Source organism: Pelmatolapia mariae, linkage group LG6 (assembly GCF_036321145.2).
Source record: "Pelmatolapia mariae isolate MD_Pm_ZW linkage group LG6, Pm_UMD_F_2, whole genome shotgun sequence".
Classification (NCBI taxonomy): Eukaryota; Metazoa; Chordata; class Actinopteri; order Cichliformes; family Cichlidae; genus Pelmatolapia; species Pelmatolapia mariae.
Window position 1 is genome coordinate 11896078 of NC_086232.1, and position 22734 is coordinate 11918811.

At 40.1% G+C, this 22734-nt stretch overlaps 1 protein-coding gene across 3 annotated transcripts; it reads left to right on the forward strand.

Moving 5' to 3' along the window:
* The first annotated feature begins 3276 nt into the window (after positions 1–3276).
* Positions 3277–22499, forward strand: pla2g6 (phospholipase A2, group VI (cytosolic, calcium-independent)). 3 transcript variants are annotated; one of them, XM_063475817.1, is made up of 19 exons: positions 3277–3360; positions 3938–4152; positions 5619–5828; positions 6880–7060; positions 7187–7374; positions 7623–7719; positions 7977–8159; positions 9486–9594; positions 11360–11482; positions 12341–12431; positions 13259–13422; positions 13505–13655; positions 17085–17221; positions 17509–17586; positions 17755–17909; positions 18014–18065; positions 19344–19459; positions 19667–19740; positions 21445–22499. In XM_063475817.1, the coding sequence occupies exons 2-19, from the start codon at positions 3944–3946 to the stop codon at positions 21587–21589; spliced, it is 2463 nt and encodes an 820-aa protein (XP_063331887.1). In that variant the 5' UTR covers positions 3277–3360; positions 3938–3943; the 3' UTR covers positions 21590–22499. The 3 variants fall into 3 exon arrangements, with proteins under 3 accessions (XP_063331887.1, XP_063331888.1, XP_063331889.1); XM_063475818.1 differs by lacking the exon at positions 17509–17586; XM_063475819.1 differs by lacking the exon at positions 11360–11482.
* The last annotated feature ends 235 nt before the right edge of the window (positions 22500–22734 follow it).

Below are 22734 nucleotides of genomic sequence, written 5' to 3' on the forward strand. Positions count from 1 at the left end.
ACTGACTGTAATCACTCTAAGAGGGATTGCTGAAGTCTTGCAAATGATTGTTGTCAAAGTTATAAATGCAAACAGATTGCCAACATGTTGCCATCAGTCTGAATGAGTCTTTGTAAATGAGCACAATATAAGGGGACTCAACCCATCTATTGAACTCCGCTTATATAGAACCGGAAGGTCAAAACTAAAGGATGTTGTGACCTTGTGAGACCCTCAAGGAATCTAAATCTGACAGTTTGGAAACATGCATGAGTGTCCCACCGGAGACTCTTGCAGTGCACTTCCTGTTCCTCCTTGCGCAAAGGAGCAGACACCCATGTCGTTGGTGGGTTGATCCAGCTCTCCTCATGCCTAATGGGATCTCATCTACACTATTAAGGCTATGGAGACCCAGCAAACCTTCTTGTAGTGGCACGTATAGATAGGCCATCCTAAAACAGGAGCTGCGCTACCTGTGCAACCTGAATGTGCTGTTGTTCTACCAGCAGTAACAAGGACACTAATAAAAAACAAAACTAGAGAAAGATCAGTCAGGAAAGATAAGGAGAGAGCAATGATCTATGCCCACCTGTAAAACCATTCCCATACCCTTGTTGTTGCCTCTCAATGGCTTGTTATTCCTGAGTGGATTGACTGATATCCCCGAAACTTAACTGAGTTGCTGTTATAATGTGATAATCACATGCTCCCTTAACTTTTGTTTTGTTTTGTTTTTTTGGGTTTTTTGTGCAATGTATATGTCACTGGTTTGCGTTCAGGCTTTAAGTATTGCGTAATGTAAGGAGTGTTGTTAAGGGAGGGACAAAGCTGACTCTGTTACAATTCATTCAGCTTGTTATTGTACTGAAAGACTCAGGGCTTTCAGTTTAACTCGTCTGATAAGTACACCCTGTTATAAGCACGGTTTAAGTGTAAGTGTTGAAAACTCCCAAGCTCTAAACTCTTCTTCAAACATGATCATGTCTCTCATAGAAAAAAACAAAACAAAACAAAACAAAACAAAGATGGCAAAAGCCAAAATGTCACGAGGATTCAAAAACAAAGGCGATACATGCTGGAGGCTGGTGTGAATGTCAGGTTTTTCTGGAAGGAAAAACAAACAATAAGAAGAGGTCACTGGCATGATAAATATGCTGTTTTGAAGCTTACTCAAAGCCAAAGAGCAGTTTACATTTTATGACACAGTCATGGTACTCTTAAGCTTCTTGTGGGGTATGTTTTACAATAGCGTTTGAACCAAGGACTTGCTGACAACTAAAACTGCATAATAGTGATAATAATAATAACAGTTTTATACCACACGACTGTTATTTGGTAGCTTATATTCAAGCTAAACTTTCTTTTACATCAGTCTGTCATCTCTCCCTTAAGGGAGCCTTGTTGAGAAAAATGAACAAAATGGAAACAAAATTTTTTACTCAAAATATTTTTATCGAGCAATTGTGGATACAGTTAACAAAAAAGAAAAAAAAACCCAAGGGAAACATAAAAACTGGTTACACTCTGAATACAAAACAGAACTTCTCACGTTGGAACAAAACAGACAAATGGAGGAGCGATTGATTCTAACAAAACCTTTCCTTGCAAACCACACAGAAGTTAGCTGCAACACAGCTGAGCTTCACATTCCCATTAACAGGGTAAAACCTATAGCGTGGTAGGTCATCATCATCAGACCTCTGTGGGATGAGCAAATCTGTTAGTCAACAGGAACATCCTTAAATTCCACGATGTCCCCCCAAGGATGGAGCAGTGGATCTTTTCAAGACTGAGAGACGACATGAGATCAGCAAGCCACTGAACATGGGTGGGCGGGGCACCAGCCTTCCACCTCATCAAAATGGCACGTCTAGCCACGAGGGACCCAAAGGACAGCACCCGACGTTTTGCCCCGGTGATATACTTATCATCCTCACCCACTGTACCAAAGAGAGCAAGTAGGGGGTTGAGAGCCCGTTTCAGGTCAGTAGCCTTGTTCAGATTGTAGAAAACCTCCTCCCAAAAATGTACCAAGTCAGGGCAGGTCCGAAGCATGTGGGTTAGATTGGCATCATCAGACCCGCATCTGTTACAGCGAGGGATAGAGCCAGGATAAATCTTAGCTGATTTGTATTTAGATAAGTGGGCCCTATGAACTACTTTGAATTGTAATAGGGAGTGGCAGGCGCAGAGTGACATAGAATTTACCAGAGTGAGGAGTGAATCCCAAACGTCATCTGACATAGATATACCCAACTCCTTCCCCCATGTGGATTTCAGGCCTTCAAAGGGAGCTGAATTTATCCTGCACAGTTTGCTATAGATACGGGAGGTTATACCTTTGCCTGATAGTTGCAAACTAAGGAGCTTGTCCAGTAAGTTAGTAGCTGGAGCTTCTGGAAAACTGGAGAGGTTGGATTGCAAAAAATGTCTGAGTTGTAAATATCTAAAAAAGTGAGTTTTGGGATGAGTGTATTTTGCTGACAGCTGATCAAATAATGCTAGTTGTGTATAAAGATATCTTTAAAGTAAATAATACCTGCTCTAAACCAGACCCAAAACAAGTTGTCCAAAGCTTGAGGGAATAATAGGTGATTTAATAAAATAGGATTTTGAAGTGAGAAATTCTTAAGATTGAACTGTCTCCTGAACTGAGCCCACACACTGAGGAAGTGCTGAATGTGAAGTTGTCAATTGACAAAGGTAGAGAAGAACCCAGAAAGGAGGCAAGAGAAATACCCTGAGTTGAGTCAAACTCCATTGCTAGCCAAGTGGTGTGGCCCACACCCTTCCCAGATTTTAACCAGTAGGCCATGGAGCGAATATTGGCAGCCCAATAGCAAACGCGGAAGCTAGGGAGTGCCAGGCTCCCTCCAGTCTTAGGTTTCTGTAAATGCATCTTAGCTACTTGAGGTCCTTTACCCTCCAAATGTAGGAGGAAATTCTAGAATTAAGGGTTGTAAAGAAGGACTTACTTAGGGATAAAGACTGGTAAAGATTGAAAAAGAGGAAAAAAATAGGAAGAAAATTTATTTTAATCGAATTAATTCGACCGACCAGAGTTGTGTGGAAACACAATTTAAATTTAAACAATTAGCTTTTTTTATTCTAAAGCAAACAATTACTTCACGTGCATGAAGTCAATTATATAATACTGTTGAAATCCTCACAGGTCGTTGATTGGTCGGTCAAAAGTCGTGTCGTTGTTGGTGTGACTTTACTTTTTGCCCCGCCCTTTCTACCAAGCAGCTTCACGTTCTTAAGCTGTGATTGGTTAAACACACGTCGATCAAATTCTCTTGCAGGGTTGGTTGCAGGGCGGCGGCGGTTGTTGATTTATGTGTCAGAAGTCAGGCAGTCGGCACAGAGAGCAGCTAGCAGGTAAGCAGACAGCAGCAGGCTGCGTTTTTACTACTTAATGCGATTAGCCGCACTTCACAAGTAGCCCACTAACTGTACTCTGTGTGCTCTAAATGAGTTTGCGATTGAAAAAAACATGAACGAAAAGGGTGTTTCGCCCACAGTGTTCGCCGTCTGCAGCTTTTTAGCTTTGGTATTTTGTCTGACTGATTGTAGATAACCTGAAACTCGTGAATGAGCACCATGAATGGAGCCACTTATTTATAATTCAAACGAGAACTAGCCTCTTTTATACTCAGTGTTCATATCAACAAAGCAGGTGTTGGAGTGTGAGAGGAAGTGGTGAGTGGGCTAACCTTCACTCAGTTCCTAATAATAACTGTAATATAGCGCTTATTTATACCCGCAAGCTACTTCACTTGTATTTCCACAAAATAGAAACAGTAAGTATTATATGTATGTATCTCTTAGATATTGCACATGTCGCTCCTGTTCAGTGGTAACATGGGCTCCTGGGGTGAAATAAATCATTCATTAATGTTGACAGCAATACTACAGGCTGCTGTAGTTTGTTTCAGCCTCCCCTTTGTGTTCCCAGGTAACGATGCAGTTCCTAGGGCGGCTGCTGGACACAGTCTCCTCTGTGTCGACCCTCTTCACCAACCCTTACCGGGTCCGAGAAGTGCCGCTGTCTGACTATGGAGGAGGAGGGAAAGTGAAATTAAAAGAGGAGGGTCGCATAGTTCTGTACAAGTACAGTCAGTCATGGGACTGTCTCCTTCTCTGCCCAGAGACACCGAATGTGGCTTTGAGGTCTGTATTGATCACGTCGATACACTGTTCTGTGTGTTCTGCAGACTCTGACATGGGTGTGAAAGTTCAGTGTCAGCTGCAAAAACATTTCTTTTGCACCTTTAGTTGCTTTTATCAGCATAGTTGCTCATTTCATCCTGTGTCATCTTACTGGTTTACTGGTTTAGTCTACATCACCATTACTCAAACAGGCAGCTAAGGCTACGCCTTTTATTTTATCAGCTATATAGCTTTATAGCAATCATGTAATATGCTAGTAACTGTGACATCATCCATTTTTTTGCGAAACCCTGTTTTCAGCCTTCAGTGTTAGCATTTTGGGAGGCATGTTGTTGGTTTTTGTGCACCAGAGTTAACCTTATGTAGACACAAGGAGGGAGTATTAAATTATAAACTAGTACTAGCAATCTTGCTTAGGAAGTTGCATCTGTAAAGTACATGTATATTTGCTATTTAGTTCTAAGTAACATTTCAAGTAAAATGTTACAACTTCAGTCATAAAAATGAAAGCGGAGACTATCGGTCGGGATTATCTGGACAATCTGTTACCACTACAAAAAGCATCAATGTAATGTAATTCCATTACAAATGCTCCTAAAGTATCAAAGAACACAAACAAGCTGAGAGGTCCAGGTTTGTTATTCCTATGAGCAGAGGTGAGGAGATCTCCTGTGTTGTCACGATTGACAATCAGAGTAGCCTTACCCCTAACTTTAACCCTTAATAAGTCTTCACTTTAACTTGATCAGTTGTCGTGAAAAGGATTAGTCATAGAATTAGTCATTTGATGTACCCAGCTGTAAACATGTTTATTTCTTTCTCCTGTTAAAGTTGTCCATGAGCGTATAAGGGAGTTGACCTGCTTTTGGAGTTGGCCTCATATTGCCACTCCGGGAGCTGCAGAGTTTGGCAGATCTGCGCTGGCATAACTTTTCAGCTCGGGATGTTGCTGCTTGGCTACAGATCTGAAAGGCAGGTTTGAAGAAAGATAGAAAGAAGGTCTTAGAATTGGCCTCAGCTGATACCAGACATGTCAAATATTATTAGTTTACTAGCGCAAACCAGATCCTTGTTGGGAGTAACCAGGAGGGACAGAATTAGAGATGAGTGTATCAGAGAGAGCTAAGGTTGAGTGGTTTGGAGAGAAACTAGAGGTGAGGTTTGAGATGGTTTGAGACACAAGCGAATGATTGATTGTGGATATGTTGAAAGCAAAAGTAAAATATTTTTTATATATGGTATGTAAAAAAACATTAAAATGAACTTTTGGAAGCTAAAGCAGCAAATAAATAAAAGGAATAAACTTCGTAAACACTAATGCTTGAAGCTTTTTTGAATTATTTTTCTTAGCAGAGAAGAAATACTTTTTATTCTGATTTATCTACTAGTTCATTGGTACCACATTAGCAGAATTTTTGTTAATCTATCCACATTTTCTCTTCTTGTAATCATTGCATTGCCTGCAGGCTGTTTCAGGTGGTGTCAGAGGAAGATGCCATGAACTGGTTCCCGCAGTACGCCCTCAAACTTCGACCTTTCTATGAAACGCTTCTTCTGAAGTGTGAGTCGACACAGCCAATCGTGGACTGCATCCGTGCTCACCCGGACTGGAGCTCTGCCCACATTGCCGTTGAAACAGGCCTGAGAGAGTGTCTCAAACATAACTATGTGCAGAGGTAAGATAAGCCAAATTGATATTCTTTTTTGGGTTTCTGTGATCTGTGATTATTTTGTATTTATTGGCAGTTTAGTGAGTGAAATATCAGACAGCAGTACGTCTCACAGTTGCATCTTCATGTTTATGGTATTGATGGATAGGTGGATTAATAATGCAGAATGAAGAGAGATGTGACTTATAAGTCAGGAAGTCTGTGCCAGCTAAATGAATCCAGTGCAACAGATGGTATTGATTATTTAATTGGTTTATAGAAAAGCCTCCTCAAAGCACTTATAGTAATATTGAAGCTTATAGCTCATTAGATACAAGTAATTTATTTTTTCACTGTTTTTTGTGGGAAGGGACAACTGATTTTCTTGTGCATTTTTTAGTTTGCTCCCTTATTGGCAAAAGTTTCTGTGTTATTAATAAAAATTGTGACTTTTGAGTCATTTTGAGCCAAAATTAAAAGCTACTTGATTCAGTTAGTCTAGTGGATATTTAGTTCTAATAGCTTCATAAAAAAAGTCTCTGATTCAGCCTCAGAATTATCCTCTACAAGTAGCGTTGCTGGGAAGTTTAACTTAAAAGACACGATCTGGACTGTAGGTGTGAATGTGAGTGTGAATGGTTGTCAGTGTGTCTGTGTTAGCCCTGCGACAGACTGGCGACCTGTCCAGGGCGTACCCTGCCTCTTGCCCTAAGACAGCTGGGATAGGCTCCAGCACCCCCGCGACACTGAAAAGAATAAGCGGCAGAGAGAATGGATGGACACGGTCTGGACACGAGAATAACATAATAAGGAAATGAGTTGCTGAGGAAAAACAGGAAAAGGCAGTCCTTCCTTGACCAAAGCAATAATAACACAAGTCTGTTTAAAAAACAAAACAACAAACCCCCCTGCCCAGCTCTCACGCTTTACTGATATGACTTGAAAACTTATAACTGAAGATTTTAGGAAATAAAAAGAAGCTTAGGAAAGTTTGTTGACTAAAGCACACAGAATGCCTCTGTGGTGCTTCATGGTGCAGAGCTCCCACAACATCAGCTCAAAATCTTTACATCTCCAGTCAGATCAACGCTCGGGACGCATCAGGTCAGACGCCACTGCATCTGGCATGTGGGCGAGCTGACGCCACATGTGTGAAGGAGCTTTTGGAAGAAAGCCAAGCTCGCACCGACATCAAAGACCACAACGGAGAGACACCGATCCACTACGCTGCCAAGCAGGATTCTACGGTAATCATCCAGGTGAGACTCAGCTAAAGCAAGATGGTAGAGTCAGACCTCAGACCCTCTAAAGTGCACATTAAAATGATTTCTCCCTCGCTTCACTTTTCCTGCTGTTTTCGTTCTCACCTTTCTCTCATCATCCAGGTCCTTTGCTCCCGGTTATGCTCCGGTGTGAACGAACTCAACCAGAACGGAGAGACGCCGCTCCATGTGGCCTGCCGTACAGGCCGAGTGGAGGCTGTCAAGGCCCTGTTAGGAGGTGGGGCCAAGTGTGACATCATTGGCGGTACAGGTTACCCCATCCACAGCGCCATGAAATATAGCGAGAAGGGGTGAGTGGGAGGAACAATGAGTTATTTTTGTGTCTATAGATTAGCAGAATTTGCTGATAGTGTGTCTGTGTTTTACTGCACGATACTAAAGAACACTGAAAATGGGAACAGCTTCTCTGGTTCTCCTTTTTTACTGACCTCTAGAAATAGTCTGTCTGTCTGTCTGTAATGTGTGACTGCTCTAAACTATAATAAAGAATGTAGTACATATTTAATATTCTTGTTTTAATTTCGTGTTCATCTGTTAGTTGTGTGGAGGAGATCCTCAAAGCAGATCCAAACCAGCTCCAGGCAGAGGACTCTTTGTATGGAGGGACGCCTCTCCACTGGGCTAAAACTGCTGAGGTTAGAAACACTACGTCGTGTGCTGTGTAGAAATTCATAATGGTTTGTTTAGTTTTAGCATTACTCACTCAAACAAACCCATAGAAATTCACATGTCAAATTGAAGTTTGACTGAGTTTAATCCTGAGTAAATCTAGCTGCCTGCCAGTGATGGCTGTGCATCCTCTGGTCTCTCAAATCAGCACATCTGTGAGGGATTAACACGGAGCAGGAGACTTGACTTCATGTTTCTTTCTGTCTTCATGTCTGGGTGATAGATGTGTCGCATGCTGTTAGAGTGTGGCTGTGAAGTGAACTACCTGAGTAAGACTGGAGAGAGCGCTCTGCACATTTTGACCAAGAAGGGTCGCTTTGAGGCGGCTATGGTGTTGCTCACCCACGGAGCGAATGCCAACCTGAGGGGCCAGGATGGAAACACAGCTCTGCACCTAGCCATGAAGGTCTGTATACGATCTGCAAAATGTTCATGAGGAAAAAAGAGAACGGTTACTTTGCAAGACACTGTGAGATTACGGGAGTTGTAAAACCCAGCATGTTTGAAATCAGATTGCAACACTCATAAAGAAAACTGAGGTCATGCTCTGTGTTACAGCCAGCGTGTTCACACTGCAAAATCTCTTTCCAGTCTGTTTTGATGATTTCTTATTCAAAAGCAAATGTTTGTGGGCACATGGTTAGCACTGCTGCCTCACAGCAAGACGATTCCTGGTTCAAATGTCCTGGCAGGCTGGTGCCTTTGTATCTGGAGTTTACATATTCCCCCTGTGCTTTCCTCCCACAGACCAAAGATGTGCATTGTAGGTTAGTTAGTGATTGTAAATTGGCCATGTGAGGTTAATAGTGTGTATAGCATAAAGCGCTGCATAAATGTATGGTTAGAGAACTGCTGTCTGAATTGCCACAATGTTTCCATTTTTAAAAATATGTATTATTTTAATGTGAGCTGCATAACTGAGGTTTTTCACAATGGGGGTACAAGCCCAGCTAAGCTATTGCAACAAGTACTGATTGTTCAAATACAACTGCAAAAAAAATTACGATGCTGTGTGAAATGTAACTAACTACAAAATGTAATGATTCGCAAATCTGATAATCATATTTTACTCAAAATAGAACAGTGAAACAAATTTTGTCTTAAATGTTTAAACTGTAAAAATGTGCCAACTTAAGAAAAACATTTGCTTATTTTGAATTTGATGGCAGCAACACATCTTAAAAACAGTTGCGACATTACTGAGTAGCAGCCCCTCTTGTTTTGACAGCAGTACGTAAATGTCCGTAGACTCAGGAGACCAGTTGCTGGACGCCTAACTGTTGTCTGATTTAGGATTCTAGCTGCTCAACAGTCCTGCAGACTGCAGGCAGGCAGGCCAGCTCAGCGGACTCTTATCCTACAAAGTCATGCTGTTGTAATAATTGCAGTATGTGGTTTAGTATTGCCTTGTTGAAGGGAAGCATATGTTGCTCTAAAACCTGCTAGCACCTTCCAGCATTCGTGGAGCCTTTCCAGATGTAATAGTTTCAACAAAAACTTCTGGAAGTCTTCTTGAGCCCAATCAGTGATTTCCTCTATAAACACATTTTTTCCATATTAGGGAACTTCTGCCCATCTTCACCTCTGAGAAGCTCTGCCTCTCAGAATTGCATTCTGTTTTTATTTACTTTTTACCCAGCATCCCAATTTGTTTGGAGTTGGGGTTGTATTTTGTGTTATCCTTTGTTCCATATCCTTAAAAAAACTCTTCTCATTTGTTGTGACTGTTCAGATGGACCACATAGAGTTGATCAAAGCTCTAATAGTGTTTGGTGCAGATGTGGAGGTTCACAATGATTTGGGCGAGACACCTGGACTCATCGCTGCACGCACCAGCAAAGGTAATGAGAGAGAGAGAGAGAGAGAGAGTGAGATGGGGGTTAAAAGCGAAACATTTAAACATAAAAAGAACATAGAAGTCTGAGTTTGGACTGTTAGTGTTAACAGTGAAATTAGGAGTTAATGTGCCTGACCTAACAACCCTGTTTGATCTCATGTAGTCTGATTTGAAAGCATGTGTCCACTGTGGATGATATTAGTCTGCATGTTGTGTTGGAGCTGTAATTAAGGGTTTTATAATCTGCTATTTTATGCCATTATGCATTAATATTATATGATAACACTTCCTGTTACAGATATATTGCTTTAACACTATGAAGCAATGAAAAAATATTAGTTATTACTTATAGTCAGTTAAACTTTCTGATCATGCTTTTTTTTGCAGTATGCAATATTGCAGCATCTATGGCTTCACTGCCTTTTAGTGAAATATCCGATTAGATTAGGTTAGATTTTGGTCCACAGAAGCTGAAAATGGAAACGAGCATAAAAATAAACTCACTAACTCTAAGACTACGTTCACACTGCAGATCTTAATGCTCAATTCCGATTTTTTGATCAAATCCGATTTTTTTGTCTGCTTGTTCACACTACAAATAAAATGTGACAGCAAACGCTCTCTAGTGTGAAACCTCAAAGCGGCCCGCATGCGCAAAAGACGACGTCACACACAACGCGCCCTGTTTAGACCAAACAGTATTGTTTGACTGATGGCCCTTAATATAAGACTTGTTTCGGACTTTACGTTTCCCAATTTTGCTTTAAGTTGTAAAGTTATTTTGTTATTTACATGTGGCCTAATAATGATCCTTATTGCTGTTTTAGAGAGGAGCGGTGCTTCAAAGAATAGTTGCAGATTTCTGTCAGAATCTGCAGATTATACAGTACAAATAAAATGTTCACGTTTCTCCAACATTGTCTTCCCAACAGTTTCACTAACATCGACACTGGATGGCCAGGAAACGTTCGCGATGTCTTATCGGGTGCCAGCGCTGATAATTGGCATCTGTCTTGTGTCAGTGACGTAAAAGACGGATTTAATGCGACATGACCATTCAAACAGCAGTCGCTTTCTAAAACATCAGATATGTATCGGATTCAGTACCACATACGAAAGTGACCCAGATCGGATTTGAAAATATCGGACTTGTGCCGTTCACACTGTTCATACCATGATCGGATATGGGTCGCATAGGGTCAAAAAAGTCGGATTTGATGCGCTTTCGCCTGCAGTGTGAACGTAGCCTTAGTCATCCCACAGGAAATAAAAAGAGTTTCTAATTTCTTTCTGTTGATATATGCAGCTGTTAAACAGTAGAGGGCAGTGCTACAGTTGACTGATATTTAACGTCTTTGTTGTGCCAGACTGTAAAGGTCATATTTAATTGCTGTTATTTTTCTGATCACCCAGTTTTTTTTTTGGCAGAAAGCTGGAGACAAAGACAAAGATTTTAAATTTCACTCTGATTTCTTAGAAAAGCTCAGAGCATGTTACGGCTAAATTGAGCCAGCTAATGGATGTTTGCTTTCAAATACAGAGACTGTGCAGGAAACCATTCACAAAGCAGAAATGGGAGTAAACTGAGTTTGTATTGACTTACTGATTTTGAAAATGCATGATAATTGCTAACAGCTTGCTTATGTTCTTGCTTTCTCTCTTCCTCTCATCTCTCTCCGTCTCTCCTCTTTATGGCGTGTGTGCACGTCTAACTTGTTGGCTGCTGCTCTGTGTGTGTGTGTGTGTGTGTGCGTGTGCTAACATGAAAGGTCCTAATAGAAAGATACTGCTGGACTTGCTGTGTAGTGTAGGAGTACAGCGTTGCCTCCCTCCCTCCCCCGGCAGTCCTCCTCCTCCTCCCATCTCCAAGAAGGTCAAGCCTCAAGGCATAGGTAACACCACCACCCCCTCACCTCTGCTCCCCCCTCATGGTTCCCCATTTCCATTTTTCTGTCACTTGAAATATTCGAGTTTGTGTTGTCAGTCAATTTTTTACCCTTATTTTTCTTAGCTATAGATCATTCTTTTTGTATTATATATTTAATGATCAAATTTAGTATAATCTTAAATCACTGTAAACGTAATGTAAGAGCTGGATTCAAGTGTTCCTTCATATTTAAAGTTAAAATGACATTTAACCCTTTAAGCCTGAACCGTAAAATAATTGCCAGAAATTTGTTTTAATTGAGTGTTTATTGAGCCTTGTGACAAATTTAAAAAAATATATAAATTAGCATAGTTGATTTTTAATTGTATCATATTTGTTACATTGTGCGTTATTTGCAATTTTATCCTTAAAAATGTCATGCACAATTTTTTTAGGGGTTCTTTGGGGAGAATAAAAATTACAGTAATGTAGAAATCTCAAAAACTCATAAAAACCACATGTATATAATATGATAGGGGATCAGTTAAGGGGTTAAACGATATAAAAACAGTCTTCAAAGACTACTCTTTAATCTTTTTAAAAGGCAGGTAATGAGCTGTGAAAAAAATAGGACCCAGTAGAATTTAAATTTTCTGTAAAGGGTGAGCTGCATGGTGTGATGAGCTCCTCAACACTTCCCAAAAGCAGCAGGCTGTGGCAGAGTGTGTGTGTGGTGATGGTTTTTACAGTAGTGAAACCACCAGTACATGCTTCCTCCACAAAATCTTGGTGACCCTGTTTTTTTCCTAGTTTAGTTTAGTTTATGCACAATGTGATGTCATGTTTTGCTCCTGTACCAACAGCTGTTGTGATTGGCTTTTAGGATTTGAGGACATCTTGTATGTGGGGGCTGCAGTGGGTGCAATGAGCAGAGGCATATCTGAAATAGACGGCCCCCAAATGGAAACGAGAAAGTGAGTATAAAACATTTCTGATTGCACACTACACATCACATGCCTTATTGCCACTACTTACCCGTAATCAAAGCACACACAGAAGGTTGTAGGCAAACACTGAATATATAAGACAGACATGGCCGTTGTGACTTTACCTACAGTTATCATAGTTCTGTATAGTTACTGTACTGTAGGTAAATATGTGTCTTTTTTTCAAAGTGGATGTAACGGTAACAGGTGGATGTGATATTCCTCATACTTTATCCTAAATCATACTCTGCTTTATCTATACTGTCTATTTAACTCCAAGTGGGACAATCATGTATAAAATAATCATATTGTGTTCAGTTTGAGATACACATTTGACACTGACAATGTGACTGTGGCCATAAACTCACCATGAAAGTGTTTCTAAAACCACTTTGATACAAATGTAATATTAATAATTCATATTATTGTAAAGTGTATAATTGATACACCCACTGCTCACTTTGAGAAAGAATCCAGGGTCAAAGCACTTCTGCTGTTCTGTGCTGCACAATAATAGGTTTCACAGTGTAGTAATGCCATTGTTCAGTATGCACTGAAAGCCTCTGCCCTCCTTGATTTCTTTACCATTTGTTAGCTTTGACCTGCATGCGTTAAAGGCCTTTCTCTCCAGGTTTACTTTGCTTTGCTTTATTTTGCTGTTCTGTGTTTTGTGATGTTTGGTTTTGCTGGTCACATGACTCTTTTCAATAAACTCTGTTTCGAGGATTCTGCTCTGTTCCAGAGGATCTAAAAAGTTGGATATGCAAGTGATTGGCTGGATAAAATTCATCATATTGGTCTGGGTCATCCAACAGGATGGACAGACTGCTGTGTCTTGATGGTGGTGGTATTAAAGGCCTGGTGCTGATCCAGATGCTGATCGCTCTGGAGAAAGAGGCGGGCAGACCCACCAGAGAGCTCTTCGACTGGGTAGCTGGCACGAGCACGGGAGGCATCCTGGCTCTGGCTATAACCCACGGTGTGTTTGTGTTCTCTTTTCCAGTGCTCAGGGTTTTCATCACATAGCATCAGAACAACAATGACACTTCTTCTATGTGTAGGTAAATCCATGGAGTACCTGCGCTGCCTGTACTTTAGGATGAAGGAGCAGGTGTTCAAAGGATCAAGACCCTATGAATCAGCACCGCTAGAGGACTTCCTCAAAACAGAGTTTGGAGAAAACACCAAGATGACTGACATAAAGTTCCCCAGGTAGATGTCTGCATGTGATAATAGGCAGAAAAATGCAAAAAATGAATTGCAAACCTCCACCAATCTGGGCAGTATTTACTTTTAAGCGAAAAGTAATGTATTTTCTACATAAACATTGTGTACAAGTAGGTAATAGTTAATAGGTATTGATTTGTAAATAATTGAAATAACTTGAGCTTTTTATATAATATTATAATGCAGTTTATTTCTAACCAACTAGCAGCTCATTCTTCATCGTGTGAAACAAAGTGAAACAAAGGCAGATGTGATACGTAAAAGTGAGGTCAGAGGTCAAATGTGACATGATGTTTAAATGCTGACTATAATGTGATATTTAGAATCCCCATATAGCAGTATCCTTTCCTAAGTAATGCCAATACAAATGAAGGCAGCAGAATTTTAAACACCATTTTAAGAAAATTGACATTTTATGAAAGTTTGAACTTATCTGACCTTGAAGAAGACGTCAGAGATCAACAGTAACATGATATTTACAATCCCCATATACCATTTGTTCCCTCTAATTTTTCATGTGTCTGAGCGAACACACAAACTCCCTGAGCGATCCCTTGGACCACTGTGAGCAACAGCAGACGTGTGCACTGTGGTCACGCCAGCATCTAATCCATCCAAGTTACATGGTTTATTAAAATAATCAAATTACAGCATTTACATTTATGTTAGACTACTTTTAAATAACTGCTTTAGCCCACTTACAATGAAAATTTAAAAAAATCTTGTTCATGACCTGTGTAGTATGTTAACACTATTGGAAGTAAAAATAACTTGAGCTCCAATTTTGAAAACACAACTTTATTTTTTTAATTTTTTTTTTTATATAAAGCACTTGTATTATGAGTCTGTGGTCTGGGAGAGAGTCCTGTAACTCTCTGTCTGCAAAATACAGTATATAATGACCAATGTTTGGCAATTAATTATATAGTTACTTTATAATTAACTTAGTAACTGAGTTTTGCAAGTTTTGCAAGTTTTTTGCAGCTGTTTACCTAAAAATGCAGCCAGGGCGGTTTTTTAAATAAACATTTCAAACTATTTACAGAACAATCAGCTGTTCTGCATCAAATTTGATGCCACACAAATTATTTGTGCCACTCCAAACAATAATTTCTGTCCACTATGAGATAAAGGAGAACAACAGCCTGATACCTGCAGGCCTGACAACAGGAGATGTATCACTCCTGTAACACCTGTAACATTCAGCAGTCGCCTCATTGTTCTGACACACACAACAAAACTATTGACTACACTACACACTAACTACACAAGATTTGTGCTAAACGTTGCAAATCTCTCACATCTCAAAACACTGCCGTCACTCCTAAAACTTCCCCCTTCCTAAATAACTAAATGCCATGTTGCCATATCATTTTTTGAGTGGTCCACATGGTATATTTTTCCACCAATAGGAAAGGCTGGGGGAGTTGGGAGGGGGGTTGTTTTTGCTCACAGGTGGAGAGCGCTTTCGAGCGTTTTCCTTATAAAACGCTGTTTTTACCGTTTCTTCCTGCAGTAAATATAAAACAACGACAGTATTCAGGAAGAAAACCAAACATTGCAAATATTTATATCATAACTCTGGTTTTACGTGGTCTATCAACACAATTTAAAAACTGGTATAAAGTCCACACTTTTTCTGTCAATTGTTCCATCTGTCCTGCTCTAATGGTTGTACACATTGTCATTAACGTGGCTTCACTCCACATCAGCCACGCCGCTTTGCTCGCTAAAACACCGGTGTCGGCACATAAGGACGCTGTCATAGCCTGTCAACGACGTTGATTAGCTGCGTATATACGAATGTGAATCGCATCATTGGCTGGACTGTGGGATAAGGTGGCATCGTTCTAATCCCATACTGGAGCAGCCAGTCACTTACTGACTAACACTGCAAAACAGAATTGTTAACGTATTTATTTTAATTTCAATTCAGGTTAGATTTTTTTTGTGCGCAACACAGATTTTCTGTGCGCAGAGACCGTGCCAGCAGTGCGCAATTGCGCATGCGCGCAGCTTAGAGGGAACATTGACCAATCCCTATATAACTATATGTTGTCAATACTAACAATGGCAGAAAGAAACAGTTTTAAATAGCTCTAAATAGAATTATTATCACTTTAACCATCAGTTTTACATTGAAGGCGAGGTCAGAGGTCAAATCTGATTAACATGAACCCACTCTACACTCCTACAAAGTTTTATTATAATTCACATTGCTTTACATTGCTATAGAAAAGCACCAGAAATTTGTTAATGCAGCCTTGATCTTCTTTTAAGTCTGTCATTGTTGTTTTGAAAGTGAAAGATCGTGGATAAAGGTGCCAGAAGTCACCTTTCTCTCAGGAGTAGCTGCACGTTTCCTTGGCATAGGGTGAGGAGTGCAGTCATTTCAGAGGGGCTCAGAGCAGAGTAGCTGCTTCTCCTCCACATCGAAAGGAGCCAGTTGAAGTAGTCGCCTCCTGGGTAAGGTGTTCTGGTCCAGCATGGATGATCGAGAGGAGGCTCAGGTGTAGACCCAGGACACCATGGAGAGATTAGCTCTCTAGGCCGGCCTGTGAACATCTCGGTTCCCTGGATAAGCTGGAGGAGGTGGCTGTGGAGAGGAGGTCTGGGGTTTTCTGCTTTGGCTTCTTTCCTCACAAACAGGTTGAATAAAGTGGATGGATCCATGATTTATTGTTTTGTTTTGTTTTTTTTTAATGTTTTTTTTGATTTTATCTTTTAATGAGATGTCATGAAGTCATGAAATGTAGAACAGTATGCATTGTTGATTATTCACGGCACAATGCACCACACTTTCTAGTCATAATTCTTTTTGTTAATTTGTTGCATTTTAGTAATATGTGAAGATCTATTGTAGTAATTTTCATATCCTAGTTAACATCAGTTAATTTTTAGTGGGGGTTTTTGTGATTAGTGGTTTCAAATGACAGTTTTTGACAATTATCTAGTAAACGATCCTCAGATTTAACTTCAGACTTCAGTGTTTCTTAGGTTTTATACTAATCGATTAGCCAAAAATTTTTCTTATTTAGTCGACTAAGAATTTAGTCGCCCTAGTTTCTGCTGGTGCTAACAGTGTCATATAAAAGCTTTAAATATTCCACTCTTTTGCTGTGATTGGTCAGTTTTTAAAACTTTGAGCTGGTTTTACCCTGATGTGTTAAATTGAGTCACCTAATTTTTTTCTGAGGTTTAGTTCCTGAGAAGTTTACAAAAGGTACTGAGTTGCTTAGATATGTGTAGCATGGCTGTGTAAACACTAAAATAATACATCTGAAGCCAGATTGTTTTTAAAAATATTTTTGTAATTTGGTTGAAATGCTGCTGTTCAAATTTTCAGGTGTTTAAGGAGAACAGTTGAATGTTTAGTATGACATCATGACTTTTCCCTTCTTTCTTTCTTTACAGGGTAATGGTGACCAGTGTTCTGGCAGACAGACATCCAGGCGAGCTTCATATATTCAGGAACTATGACCCTCCATCCGTCTCCAGAGAGGCCCCATACACCACCACTGCCACATTCAAGCCTCTCACCATCCCACAAGGTACGTCAGATATCACCTGTGTTTGTCAGGCTACAGCACCAGCCCTCAAATGTCAAATGTATTAAATGGGATAATGAAGTGCACTCAACATACCACTGGATGGCACCAAAGGAATTTTCAGCACTCATATTTTAATGTGAGGGTTATGTACTTTCACTTCACTGAGGCAATAAAACCTGAAAACTAAGCCTGTGTGTGAACACAACACTGAAACTGAGACTGTGTGTGCTGTTCATGAAGGAGTCGTGTCCTGTGCTGTTTGAGTCCCAGCCGTGTTGTTGTTACAGGCTGGGAGGATGAAGATGTGTTGATAGTAGGATACACAGAAGAGCCACCCAGAAAGATAAGGAAGGTGACAGATGAAGGTGTGTGTATACGTACAGGACCAAGTCCTGGAAAGTCGTGAAAAAGAATTAAAAAAAAAAAAAAAAAAAGTTTTCAGACAGACAGGAAGTGATAATTATGAACTCAAAACAGTGTAATTGCATTTACTATGCATTACTTTCTTAATTATATCCTTGTGTTCATATCAGAACAACTTGTATGGCGAGCTGCTCGCTCCAGCGGCGCTGCTCCCACCTACTTCCGACCAATGGGGCGCTTTCTGGATGGAGGGCTGCTGGCCAATAACCCGACACTAGATGCCATGACAGAAGTCCATCAGTACAATAAGGCCTTAAAAGCAGAGGTAGGCAACCGGAGCTCTATTCACTTTCCTTCCTTTATGCACTTAATGGACGTTAAGCCACATGGATTTGTTCATGACTTCTTCTCTGCACGTGTCTCTCTTAGGGCCGTGAGAAGGACATAAAGAAGCTGGGTATAGTGGTCTCTCTTGGAACAGGTGAGCCAAGTAATTGTGTGTCAAATTGTTTAATTATGTGAGTCATATCTCTTCTTCTGTGTCTTTAATTTACATTAAATGCAAAGTAAACTGATATATACACACACTGGCCACTTTATTAGGTACATATCGCTAGTACTGGGTCGGGCTCTGTTTTGCTTTTAGACCTGCCCTAATTCTGTGTGGCACAAATTCAACAAGGTGCTGAAATGATTCCTCAGAGATTTGGGTCCATATTGACGTGATATCACAGAGTTGCTGCAGATTGGTTGGATGCACATAAATGATGTCATGTTCAAGGAACCAGACATGGCACATTATCCTGCTGGACACAGCCTTCAAAAGATTGGTACAGTGGGGTCATAAAGGACCACATAGACATACAATATAGACATAGCAATAACAGTCAGGTAACTGTGGTGTTTAAATGATGTCATTTAGCACTAAGGGGCCCAAGAGTACCAGGAAAGTATCCTCTACACCATTACACCACCAGTAGCAGTGCAGACGTTTGTGTTTTTTATGCCAGATTCTGACCCAACACTCTAAATGTTGCAGCAGAAATTGAAACTTATCAGACCAGGTACTGTTTTTCTAATCTTCTGTTGTCAATTTTTGGTGATATGTAGCCTCAGTGTTCTGTTCTTAACTGATAGAAGGACACCTGGTGTGGTCTTCTGCTGCTTTAGGCCATGTGTTTGACATGTTTTATATTCAGAGATGCTCTTAATTACCTTAGTTGATCTTTAGTTGTCCATTCTCTTGTAAACCTTAGAGACGGTTGTGTGGGAAAATCCCAGCAGATCAACAGCTTCTGAAATAGTCAGAGCAGCCTGTCTGGCACCAACATCTGTGTCACTCAAATAAAGTTTGTTCCTCATTCTGATGCTCAGTTTGGTTTTCAGCAGTTCATCTTGATCATGTCTAAATGCACTGAATCGCTGCCATGTGATTGACTGATTTAGATATTTGTGTTAACATGCAGTTGAACAGGTGTACTTGATTAAGTGGCCAGTGGGTGTATATATCAGTTGTCTTGGCATTTAATCTATATTTAGACGCTATCTGACGACTCGACAGTTTGTGTAAATGATAACAAAAAAACCAAACAAACAGTAATTTGCATGTATTCATCCACACAGAGCAGTGTGGATGAATACAGAGCTACACAGGAATACATACCTATCACATTGTGAATAATTAGCTTGAGTTCAGTGTCTCTAATTGAAGTCCCCCTCCCCTTTATCATTTTGTACATGTGCTCCTGTGTGTCTCCAGGTAAACCACCTCAGGTGGTGGTGAGCTCTGTGGATGTGTTCCGACCCTCCAACCCACTGGAGCTGGCCAAGACCTTTGTAGGAGCAAAAGAGCTGGGCAAAATGCTGGTGGACTGTGTGAGTACATCATTTTTTTCAGTTTCTGTCTGTGTGGTTAACTCTGGCCATTCTTGTAATGTGCCCTGATTATTTATTTTTTACTTAATCTGTTATTTGTTTTTATTCCATTTGACCTTTGTGCATGTATTGGTGTTCTAATAACAAAAGCATTTGTTAAAGCATGTTTGTCTTGCTCATTATAAAAATGTCTCTCTTACTGCACAGTGTACAGACTCTGATGGCTGTGCAGTGGACAGGGCCAGAGCGTGGTGTGAAATGATCGACACCATTTACCACAGGTCAGAAACGACACACGTGTTAGTTTTGGTTCTTGTAAGACTGATTGTTTACTTCAATTTAATTCAGTTTTATTTAAATGGTGCCAAATCACAAAAACAGTTATCTCAAGGCAATTTATATTGTAACGCAAAGACCTTACAATAATACAGAAAATAGAGAAAAGCCCAACAATCATATGACCCCTCTGTGAGCAAGCAGGAAGAAACCTGCACTAAAGTCGGGCTCACATAGGGGCGGCCATCTTCGGTGACCGGTTGGGGCTGAGCGGACGAGACAGGACAACGACATGCTGTGGAAGAGAGCCAGAGATTAATAATAACTATTGATTAAATGCAGACAGTTGTATAAACTGATTCACATGTACATTACATGTGAACTGTCACAGTGATCAAATCTGCAGCATGTCAGTTATCTAGAAGTAGGACATTTATGACCAACCTATATATGACATGACTGCAGTTTGGTCACATTATTGATTACTTTACATGGATGTAGTTATGACATTTCAATTCAGTTTGGTTTTAATTAAGCATCAAATCACAAGCCACCTCAAGGCACTTTATATTTTAAGGTAAATTACTTTACAGTAATAGAGAGAAAACCGCAACAATCAGATGACTCCCTATGAGCAAGCACTTGGTGACAGTGGGAAGAAAAACTCCCTTTTAACAGGAAGAAATCTCCAGGCTCAGGGAGAGGGGCGGCTATATGCGGTTGAGGGTGAGGGGAGGAAGACGAGGTAAAAGAAGCACTGTGGAACTAACTGCTGTGTCTTTTAGCTTCATGGATAGATAAAGGTGCACATCATTTAAATAGCAATAGAAATATATATAACATGCCTGCCTAAGAGAAGCATGTAGAATATAAATAGAACTGATCCCTGCAGAGAACCCTGTGCAACTCCATATTTAACCTTAGTGTGTGAAGGAAATTCTCTATTTACATAAGCAAGTTGAAGTCTATTAGATAGAGTTGTGCCATCGCCTTGTAAACTAACCTTTGAAAGCTGAAATTGACTATTTAATAAAATCTAGTTCTAATTTTGAAACCTTTTTTTCACTTGATGTACCTAATTTACATTTTCATTGCAGCAAAATTTGAGCTTTTTCATTTGCAGACACGTTTGTGCATTTCTCTTTTATTTCTCTAATAGTTTCTCTGTGAAGAATCTCAGAAGAATCTGTATTTTGGGGACATCAGGAAGACATGCATCTATAAATATATAGATGTTTGTGTTTATAAATGTGATATCAGTCCATACATATACATTTTGATGTCAGTGTTTCCGTTAAGTTGTGTGATAAAAAGGACCCTAAAGTGTCACAAGGTCATGAGGTTATGTTACATCTCGTCTTTTTCACTGTACTCACGTGAGAACCTGAGACCAAATGCTGTAGTTTCACTTCTGTTAGAAACTCATAAAGCACCAAATAACAGGTTTGCACTGCAGTCAGTCAGTTTAGCACACACACTCTTTTTCTGTTGTAACATGTGGTTCAGCATTGTCTTGTAAGCAAGCCTACAGTGGAAAAGAAGCATGAACGTAGCTCCAAAAGCTCTTCAGCAGTAATGGTGATTTTTTTTCTGGTGTTTTTATTGAACCTTTTTTACATTTTGTCTTTACTATCTTTAGTATGTCTCTCTGCACAGTTAGTTATCATTATTTTGTTTATTAATCACTGTGTCCATTGCATTGTGTGCAGATTGAGCCCCCAACTATCTCAGGAGGTGATGCTGGATGAGGTGAGCGACGCAGCCCTGGTGGACATGCTGTGGGAGACCCAGATGTATCTGTATGAGAAGAGGGAGGTCCTCCAGTCTCTGGCAAAATTACTACTGAACAACTAAAAGCACAAGAAAATCACAAATGGAGGCTGTGAAGAGTGTTTGAATGGAGCAGTGAGATTACTGAGCTGTATGTCTGACTAAAAACTGTAATGTCTGTGTTGTTGTGCTCTGTTTTCAAACTGAATGAATCAGTTTGAGTATGAGTACAAAAGTATTAAATATGTGGAAAGCTAACCCAGGAAACAGCTGACCTACTAAAGCCTGTTCAAAGGTGTTTTATGTAGCATCATGTGACCTTCGCACTGATCCTGTTGTGGTTGATCAGGTTTACTTCTAACATATGAACCAATGAAGAAGTTGAGGTTGTACTGGGGAAATGTAAACTGACTGATACAGTGTCATGTAAGTTTCCACTCCCCCTACACTGTGGGTTAATCTACCTCTGGATTTGTTGAGGTAAGTCTGGAGTGTTTCCTTCCCTTTTTTCTTCACTTGTTCATCACATTCACTTCAGACACACACTTACAAATACACCCGAGTCATTGAATTTTTCCATTAAGCTGTGTGATAAAAGGGACCCTGAGTTGCCACCAGAGCATCAGCAGTATTCTCAGGTGCAGCTGAGATGGTGGTGATGTTGAACCAGTTCTGCCTTATGTGTGGAACCCACATTTGTACCTTTTCTTCCTTCCGTAGTAATCTAATGCCTTTCTGAGTTATTTAAACTGACTTGAAACGCAATATTTAGCCTCATGTCTGTTGATAAAATATGATATTAATATGAAATCTTAAAACTGACATGAAAGATGTATTTGAATGAATCATCTACATGAAAGATAAAGGAACAGAAGCCCTGCTGCTATCTGCACAACACGGACAGAAGGAACAAATTATTTTGTATTTTTATTTTTTTGTATTTGGCTTAATCCTGAAGTATAAATGGTATGGGAATAAAATATCTGAATATTGACCGAACTGCTTTGTTGTTGTTTCAGTTCATCTCAGTCAGCCTGCACCCTTATTAAACTTGGCTGTTTATTGCTTTGAAACCCTCTATGCATGATAAGGAGCTTTCTTGTATTGATGTCAGTGGCTTCTATTGCTTCCTTTGGCCAGCTTCTTGTCCCAGCAGGGTATCTGACCAACAGCAGGGTGTAGATGTTGCCCTGGATCTTGTCCACCCCATTTGGCTGACTCCTCAGAAG